The sequence below is a fragment of the Protopterus annectens genome, chromosome 13.part0, assembly GCF_019279795.1.
Source record: "Protopterus annectens isolate FY-2018-M chromosome 13.part0, PAN1.0, whole genome shotgun sequence".
NCBI classification, from domain to species: Eukaryota; Metazoa; Chordata; order Ceratodontiformes; family Protopteridae; genus Protopterus; species Protopterus annectens.
This window is the reverse complement of record NC_056747.1, coordinates 1,367,191,441-1,367,201,508: the sequence shown is the minus strand read 5'-3', so window position 1 is coordinate 1,367,201,508 and position 10,068 is coordinate 1,367,191,441. Positions and strand designations below refer to the sequence as shown.

At 42.8% G+C, this 10,068-nt stretch overlaps 1 protein-coding gene across 1 annotated transcript in view; it reads right to left on the bottom strand.

Moving 5' to 3' along the window:
- Nucleotides 1-279: 279 nt before the first annotated feature.
- Nucleotides 280-10,068, bottom strand: part of IGF2BP1 (insulin like growth factor 2 mRNA binding protein 1) — a gene marked incomplete in the record, with an annotated part of 2,071,998 nt that continues 2,062,209 nt past the window's right edge. Inside the window, 1 exon segment of the mRNA XM_044055393.1 lies at nt 280-1,759. Coding sequence (XP_043911328.1) covers nt 1,667-1,759 — 93 coding nt within the window.

The following is a 10,068-nucleotide window of genomic DNA, read 5'->3' as shown; positions in this document are numbered from 1 at the left end:
GTGTAGCTTTAAGGTAAGATTTTGAGATGATTTGTAGGTTGACTTTGGCGGCTTACTCGGTACAAAAACTGTGCCATTAGCAATCCAATTTTTCCATTATGATATACATTTTCAACAATTCTTGCTAGCCAGAAGCCAGTTGTGAAGAGACACTTTGCCTTCAGAGGCTTCCTGTACACTGCTCCCGGCTCATCTGAACTCATCAAAATTTAACTTCTTTTTTTTTCTTTAATTAAAAAAATAAAATATTCATGACTATCAGCTTTTATATAAAATTCCAGCAAGCAAAAAAAAAAAAAAAAAAATTCAATAAGGAAGAAATGTTGAGGTAACTACTCACTTCTGAGGTAGCATTTGTAAAATACACAAAGCTGTGCCTGACTTTTACTTTTAATGCAGGAGAGAGAGTCTTATGACCCCTACTTCCAGTCTTTACTTGTCAGAATAACTATTACTTGGTCAATTGCAGAATCACAACACTGTCATGGTCTTGTGAAAAGATCTCTGTACAGCAATGAAAGCAGTGCCACTGGAAGTGGGGGCCACTGCTCTCCTCATATACACAATTAATTTACACCTATACAAACAAAAATCAGAAAAGGCTCTTAAGAGTGACTGTGACTGATACCCAGAGGTTGCTGGTACTCGTCTGTTATGTCATACTACAGTATTACCGTGTATTAATATGTGGGTGGGCAGCCAGTAACATGCTACTGCAACACATACAAACCCACATCACTGCTCACCCTGCCACTGCCAAAAACTGGCAGGTAAATGAGAAAACTGTACAAGTGTCAGTTGTTATCCAGTGGCATTTTGTTTTTCTCAGCCAACAAAAGACGTGTGAAACAACGCTTGAGGTGGAAGATCAAGCACAGGGCACAGTGCATGGAACAGGCCAGCTTCAGTGTGCTTACCCAGAGGTCTGAATCAGAAAAGCAATCCAAAGTCCTTGTTACATCAGTTTAGCCCTGAGTAGTGTCATGAACTTTCATTAGGTTTGGGTAAACAACAAATAAGTTTCAAGCAGGCAGAATTTTCAGGAACTTCACAAATACTCTGTAGCTAGTCCACTTTGTCAAAATGTTAACAGCTAAAATTATTTCAAAAACGTCCAGCATTTTTCCACGTATCTTTGCTGCACATAGAAACTGGACACATTTACTGAACTAGCAAGACCAACACCCATAAAGAATGCACTTACTGTACTGCTTTTCTAGAAGAGACAAATAGCATTCTTTAAGCTGGGTCCAAATATCCTTGTTCAGACATCTTAGAGACATTCCCAAATAGCAAATGCACAATCTACCTAAAAAGGCACACAAAACTCACCATCATGTTTATAGAAATTACTTTGCCTAAACAGCTGATGTAACCAGACCTTCAGAAATAACTTTCCTGAATACATTACTTCAACTCCCAAAGCAGGGCGAGGCATCACCAAACAATTTTTTGTTAGTTTGGTTTCAACTATCTGGAGCCTTTTTTGTGAAAAGGAGAAAAACAAAAGATGAACGTCAATCCTTGTGAAACAAAATTGCACACTATAGTAATCAGATTCACAGTCACTCTTAGGCCAGGCACCAGGTCTGTGTACTTTCACACTTTTTTTTACTTTTTTATTTTATTTATTTATTTATTTTTGAGAGGGGCACTCCAGGTGTCCTCATTTCCTTCGGCTCTGTGGTTGGCTGCTCTGTCCCTTCTGTTGCTGCTGTTTGACTTGTGTGAGGATCTCACGTATTTTTCTCTGTGCCATCTTCAAAAAAGAAAAGCAAAAAATTAAATGAAAAAATAAGTGTAAACAAAATTTTAGCCAGCTTTGTTTTTTGCATTAGGTGAACAAGAGAGAAACTTCTAGTTGGTAACAGTGCATCCAACATGTCTTTAGAAATGCATGGAGAATGTCAGTTGTATACAAACCAGCTCCTACTCTTGGATATACTCAGAGCAGTACAGGGACCAGCTCCTACAGCAGATGCTTCTTATGCACTTCCTTATTACACACCTGTAAATAAGCTACTTAATATTCATACAAATGTGTTCTTTTCTTCTAATACAGAACAGAAAGGCTCAAACCACATCCAAAAATTTTGAGAGCAGAAGATAGCCAAAGTGCATAATTACAGGGAAAAAAAAGTATTTTAACTGCACGTGCAGTTTAGAAAACTGTTTCAAACCAACAGGCTAAGTTTCAAGTTGCTGTCATACAGTGAACTAGGTTAAAAAAAGTACAGTTGTGTACACTTACCATAACAGTAGATGCTCGAGTGCATTCACTGTTCCAGTCATCACACTTGGGTTATCTTGCCTGCAGGTAGCCCTCAGTCGGCCCGAATACCAGAGACTTAGTATTTCTGCGTTGGTTGCTGTCACTTCAGTACTGATGTCAGGTCATCAGAGGTATAAAAACAGGCAGCAGACGGCATTACCCAAATGTCAGGAGCCTCCCAAATAGGGAGCAAAGTTATGGTGGGAAAGCACCACCAGTAAAAAGTAAATACCAATAACCCAGTAAGGGGTGAGTAATAGGCATAGAGAGGAGAGAGATAGAGAAACAAGGGGGCTGGAGAGTGGGAAACCAGGACTGCAACACTGAATACACTTGAACATCTAGATTTACGGTAAATGTACACAACTGTACTATGTTCTTCGTGGTTCACTGCTGCAGTCATCACACTTGGGTAGAGTCCCAAAGCTGAAGAAAGGGTGGAGGCAGTCAAGAAGGGCTGGGCCTGGCTAGTATGCCCTGCAGGACTGCTGTTGCAAAACCCACCCTGGATTTGGAAAGGTTAGGTAGGTGGTAATGCTTGGTGAAGGTGTACAATGAACTCCAGGTAGCAGTTTCCAGAATGTCCCTGGTAGGGAGTCCCCTGAGGAATGCTGTAGAGGTAGTAGCAGCCCTGGTGGAATGCATTCTGACCCCCTGTGTGCTATCCATTTGGAAATAGTTTTGAAATGGCCTTGCCCTCTGCCCCTGGAGCAATACTAACTGGTCAGATTTCCTGAAGGCTTTAGTCCTATCCAGGCAGAATCTGAGCTGCCTGTGCACGTCCAAGGAGTGCAGGATCCTTTCCCCTTTATTTTGAGGATTAGGGAAGAAGGTTGGCAGATCGATAGATTGGGTGAGAGCCACACTGGACACCACTTTTGGCATAAATGAAGGGTTAGTCCTGAGGGAGAACCTGTCAGCATGAAAAATAATGAAGGGTTCCACAGCCATAAGTGCTTGTAGCTCAGACACTCTTCTAGCTGAAGTGATGGCCAGAAGCAAGGCTATTTTCCAAGAGAGGAATTTTAACTATGCAGGCTCAAAGGGGGGTAGCATGAGCTTTTCCAGTACAAAGTTAAGATCCCAAGCAAGTGTGGGTGCTCTCCTTGGTGGCTAGATTGTTTGCCCCTCTCAAGAACTGCTTGATGAGAGGGTGAGAGAAGAGAGGTGGCTAAGTGTTGTAATGAGCCAAGATGGCAGATGCATGGATCTTAATGGAGAAGGATAGGCCTCTGTGTAGTAAATCTGATAGGTAATCCAGGATTAGAGGTAAGGAGGGTAGTGCTGTGTCCTCTCCTTTAGACTGAATCTAGGAGCAGTACCTTTTCCACTTATCAGCATAAGATTTCCTTGTACTGGGTTCTTCTGGCTTCAAGAATGATGTCCAGCACCTGCTTGCTTAGACTGGACACTTGAGAATTCAAGGAATAAGCCAGGCTTGTAGGATTCAGGATTTGCAGATGCGGATGCAGGATCTGTCCCTCCTGCTGGGTGAGGAGGGTTGGGATCTGGGGTAGGTGCCAGGGTGGCATCGGTGACAGGTTGCTCAGTAGTGGGTACCAGTGCTGGTGTGGCCAGTTTGGAGCAATCAGAATTGTCCTTGGTTTTTCCTGTCTTACCTTGAGTAACATTTTTGTGAGAAGAGGCAGAGGGGGAAATGCACAGACTGAGAGGTTTACCCAGTGGAAGGACAGGGCCATCCACTTTCCAGGCCCTGCTGTGAGGTGTCTTGGTGCAGAATTTGCTGAGCTGGTGATTGTAGGGGGAGGCGAAAAAGTCCACCTCTGGGGTCCCCCACTTCAAGGTCAGGATGCTGAAGGTGCTGGGGTCTAATTGCCACTCGTGTGGGTCCAGTAGATTTCTGCTTAAGTCGTCTGCCAGAGAGTTTTGTTTGCCTGGCAGGAATTGAGCTTGCAGATGAATCTGCATGTCCAAGGCCATGTTCCACATGGCCATGGCTAACCTGCAGAGTGGATAAGAGTGCCCCCCCCCCCGCTTGTTGATGTACCACATAACTGCAGTGCTGTTTTTATCAGCACAGGTCCTGGTGACAGTAGGGATTCGAAAGCTGTCAGAGCGTACTGAACAGCTAGCATCTCTTTTTGGTTGATGAGTAGATGAATTTGACTTGGGTTCCAGTGGCCCTGAATGAACTTGTCGTCCAGATGTGCCCCCCCCCCCCCAGGCACAGTCTGATGCGTCTGTGTGGTTAGGGTCTGGGCGGTGTGGGGTTGTGTAAAGGGAAGTCCCTTGTTGTGGTTGCATGCTGCTGCCCACCAAAGAAACTGTTTCCAGATCCTGAGAATGTTGGCATCAAAGACCAAGTAACCACAAAAAATCCAACAAAGATGGAAAAGGAGCACACGCCAGCAAATTACGAAGTTTTTAATGTAAATCCACAAAAAATAGCAGCACATTAAATTCCACAGAGAATGCAAATCTCATGAACGCTCTTCTGTAACCATGCATTTTCGTCCACGAATACAATAGGACTTCATCAGATAAAATTAATTGTGCTTAATTGATACTTATATATTATAATCAATTTAAATTCAACCTATAATCAAATTTGCATCCTGGTTCTACCAATGAAAACCGTGTGGCTCATGAATATTAAAAATACAATACAAACTATACGTAACCTGCTCTAAAATCTATTTTAAAACCTATTAAAACTTTAATAAAATCATCAAAATGTAAAAAATTCCTTACAATACACTTGTCATACATAAGTAAAAAATCAAATAAATATTTGAAATGAGTATGTGTTTCATTCTATTTCATAATGTGTTCATTTCACTTTTCATTTATATTGTTAAAAAAGAAAAACGTAGCGCCATCTGTTGTCCAAATGACAATAGTAACATATTTGGATTATATTTTAGCTGCTCTCAATTTTATAACAGGGGACAATGATATATGTTCATTCAATCCTGGTGCTTTGGTGGCTTCCAACATAATTTGCCACCAAAGCTCTCTATATTCCAGCCATTCCTCCCATAAACCGCCCCTCATTTCCCTTTTGACTTGTTCTATTACAAAAAATAAGAATCTTGAGCCATCACATAATTTTGTATGTTTATACAACTCATTAGTTTCCTTAGATTTGGATATTTCATGTGTGCTCATAGATTCTTCTCTTCAGCACGCTTTCTGTTTTGCCTATATAAAATGAGCTGCATTTCTCACATGTAGCTATGTATATCACCCCTTTTTTTTCACAATTATAGTATCCCTTACTGTTTATTGTTATGTCTCTACTATTAACATATAAGTTACTTTTGTTTGTAATATATTCACATTGCTTACAACGTCCACATTTATACGTTCCATTCTTACTATCCCCTACTGTTGTAATGTTATTGTACATATCAATATTCTCTACATTATTATTCTCCAAAATCTTTTTTTATACTCCATGCATTCTTGTATACTATTTTAGGGGCAAAATTATTAATGTTCTCTATATCTGAAAAAGATGAAAATTTATCCCATTCCTTCTGGAATAATATTTTTACCTTAGAATTAAAAGTATTATACTGTAGAATTAGAGTGGACTCGTAATGTTTGTCAGAACCATAAGTTTTATTATTATTAGTATTTTTAATACTACTTATCTTATCCAACAAAATTCCTTTTATAGGTTTAAATTTTGATATTCTGTTTTTCTCTACCTCCTCTCTGATATTTCTTACAAACCCTGTTGGATAGCCTCTTGCACAAAACATCTCCTCCAATATATTACATTCTATTTGAAAATCTTCATCTTCCATGTTCCACAGGGCCATGGCTAGCCTGCAGAGTGGATAAGAGTGCCCCCCCCCCCTGCTTGTTGATGTACCACATAACTGCAGTGCTGTTTTTATCAGCACAGGTCCTGGTGAGAGTAGGGATGCGAAAGCTGTCAGAGCGTGCTGAACAGCTAGCATCTCTTTTTGATTGATGAGTAGATGAATTTGACTTGGGTTCCAGTGGCCCTGAATGAACTTGTCGTCCAGATGTGCCCCCCCAGGCACAGTCTGATGCATCTGTGGTTAGGGTCTGGGCGGCATGGGGTTGTGTAAAGGGAAGTCCCTTGTTGTGGTTGCATGCTGCTGCCCACCAAAGAAACTGTTTCCAGATCCTGAGAATGTTGGCATCAAAGACTAAGTACCACTGAAGTTTCCTCATATGCAGTCTGGCATAGAATTAGTAGAATGCAAGAGGCCATAAACCCTAGGGCCTGTAGGATTTTCCTTGCAGATAACTGGGTTCTGGTGGCCATTTGAGAGAAGTAGCCTGTCAGGGTAGGCTTGTTTTTCTGGAGTAAGGAATGCCATCTGGGATGCTGTGTCTAAGCTTGCTCCCAAGAATACAATCTTTTGACTGGGGACTAGTTTTGATTTTTTTCGTTGATAGTGTACCCAAGGGAGGTTAGAAGGCTCTTTACCAATGTCAGGTGCTGCAAAAGCTTTTCCTGTCTGCCTGAAATCGTCCAAGTATGAGTAAATTTGAATTTTTCTCTGTCTACAGTAGGCAACAGCTGGAGCCAGGGATTTTGTGAAGTCTCTGGGAGCAGTGGATTAGCCAAAGGGAAGTGGAGAGAACTGATGATGCATAGATCCTGCCCTGAAACAGGTATTTTCTGCATGAGTCCCTGACAGGGATGTGCAGATAGGCTTCTTTTAGGTCTAGGGTGGCTAACCAAGCATCTTTGGATAGCATAGGAAGAAGCTGCTGAAGGATGAGCATTTTGAATTTTGGTACCAACAGGAAGGTGGTTAGAATGGAAAGATCTAGGACTGGGTGCGAAGTGTCCTCTTTTCTGGGTACCAGAAAAAGTCTTGAATAAAACCCCTGACCTATTTGTTCTGCAGGAACAGGTTGAATTGCCCTTATGGAGAACAGGGATTGAACTTGGCTTTGTCTTTCTGCCCACTGGTTTGGAGGAAGATCTGGGAACCCTTTTGGATTGGCAGTGAGTGGAAGTAAAATTTGTACCCCTGGGATACAATGTCGAGGACCCATCAGTCTTTGGTGATGGAGGTCGCTCTGCATGATGGGCAAGTTTTCCTCCTAGGGACATGAGCAGTTGGGCAGAGGTGAGGAGAAGAACTGAGAAGTCATTGTTAATTCTTTCCGTAAGGGGGTGGCTTAGCACTCCCTGTTTTTGAAGTGGAGGCACTCCATTGCTTAGATCTCTGCATACCCTAACACTGTAGTTGGGGGGGGGGGTTCTGTTTCCCCTGGGTCTAGCTTGAGATGGCCTTGAAGGGGGGGGGGGGCTGGAAAGGACCAATGTTTCGAGGGGCAGTACCTACTGAATCTAGGAGGCTGCACTTGCAAGAAATCTTTGACTGTCTGCATAGATTTAGCTTTTTCATCCATCTTTTTTAGAAAGTTTTCTGTTTTGGTGCCAAACAGATTGTCCTTGTTCAAAGGAGCGTCTAGTAATTTTGATTTGACATGGTCTGGCAAGGTCTGCTCCTTAAGCCAAGCATGCCTTCTCAGTACAGAACCAGTGACTGCTGCCCTGAAAGATGCTTCTAGGGCATCACAGCCACATTGCCAGGTATGCTTGCTGACTTGGCTTACACAATGCATAAGCTCTTGTAATTCTTTATTTTCTGCACAGTCTGTTAAAGGTAGCTAATTTTTGCTTAATAATTTCCATAATATGTTGCTGGTATTTCAGCATGTGAAATTGGCAATTCAATGCCCTAATGGCGAAAGTTGCAGAGGTGTATACTTTTTTACCCCATCTGTCTAAAGCTCGGGAATCCCTGTCTGAAGGAGTGGGATTCTTAGCTGTAGTTGCTTTAATACCTTTAGGCCCCTGGGAAATGACCTCTGGGTCAGCAGTAGGATTTTTGAAAAGAAATTTGTGAGAGTCAGGGACTCTGTAGTACCTGACTGGTTTCCTTGGACCAGGAGGTAAAGTATCCGGAGTTAGACTGGATTCCATGAAGATATCATCCACAACATCCAGAACTGGAGGTACTGCTAAAGGTCTATGTTGTGGCAAATCTAAAAATTCTCTGAGTCTCTTTTTGGACTGAGGATAATCTTGGCATTCCCAGTGGGAATGCTCTCAAGGTATGTAGGGTTTCACCAAAAGAAAAATCATCTGGATGGTAAGCAGAGGGAATGGATTCCTCTGCATCAGAGTCCTCATAAGCAGATAAAGGCATGTCTTCATAATCAGAGACCTGAGTCGGACTCTTGGTCTGTTAAAGCTGCTGGGACAGGTCTCTTTCTCTTAGCAGGGGAAGGCTGGCTTCCCCTAATTAACATAATCAGGTCTTCTGCCATTTTAAGTATTTGATTTTGTGGCAGGGAAGCAGGTGCTTGAGTTTGGGTCGTCGTTTTTTTAGGCATAGCTCGTACTCTTGGCCTTAGAAACTCGGTAATTTTAGTCAGAGCTGAAGACGTGAAAGAAGTCGTTGGTTTGGGTCAATTATCAGTAATGCGAAGAACTTCCTCAGAAGCTGGTGCCTGCATAGCGGCTCCGGGCCCATCCAAGGTAGAGACATCCACAGGTTCCATAGTCAGAGTCTTGCGGCATTACTGGACTCCGAATGGGTCTTTGTAGCGGCCTGCGAATCCGTACAGTTGGGCATCAGGGGCTGCAAAAGCGCCTCACTGAGTACCGGTGAACTGTCGACTAGCTTAACGGAAGCATCGTCAGCAGTTTTGGACCTGTGCGGTCTCTATCTTTATCCTTACGGTTTTTCGGAAGATCGGTAGATGGATGGCTTACCGAAGCCATTTTGGAATACGGAGATAGAGAGCCAAAGTATTTAGCGACAATAAGGGACAGACAATGAACAATTCGGGCGCTTGAACAAGGCACAAAACCAACAGTGAGGTACGTCGTGGTCTGGGCCTAAACAAGTGATGCAGTAAGCATGGAAATCTCGGTGTGGTATTTGCTTTCCACAGGCGAGACAATTAACTTTTTCTGACATCGGTTAGACCAAGCAAAAAGGATCCCCAACAGGGTACTTAGCTTTAGAAGACTTCAGGATGATTCAATTCAGAAATGAAAAGTCAGGCAGCGGCCGACCGGCACTCATGCAAACTGCTTCTGCTTCGGGCTCCTTGGCAAGAAAGAATGATGTAATGGTGTTGGCTGCCTGTTTTTACACCCTGATGACCTGACATCAGTACTGAAGCGACAGCAACAGATGCAGAAATACTAAGTCTCTGGTATTCAGGCCGACTGAGGGCTACCTGCAGGCAGATAAAGTACAGTTGTGTACCTACCATAAATGTAGATGTTTGAGTGTATTCACTGTTGCAGTTATTACACTTAGGTTATCCTGCTGGCAGGCTACCCGCAGTTGGCCTTAATTCTAAAGTCCTGGTCCAGCGTCAATTGCTGTCACCTCTTCCCTGACGTCAGTGTGCCAGGGGTATACAAGATGCAGCCGACGCCATTTTCTTCAGTTTTTCTTGCCCCAGATGTCAGGTGCCCCCAAAAGGGTAGGCCAAAAACATTGCTAATAAAAAGCATACGCTAAAATAAACGATACCTTCATCTACAAGCAAATGCACCACATAGGTTGTATAGAATAGAGAAGTACAGATAAGTCCCAGCAAAGAAAGGGGGATGGTGGGTGGGTAACCTGGACTGTAACAGTAAATACACACTAACATCTACATTTATGGTAGGTACACAACTGTACTATGTTCGTGTTTCACTGTTGCAGTCATTACACTTGGGTTGAATCCCAAAGCTGAGGTTGGAAGGCTGGGTCTAAATAGAATTAGGAGTGGCTATGAGGCCCTGCAGAACTGCAGTGGGAAAGCCTGCT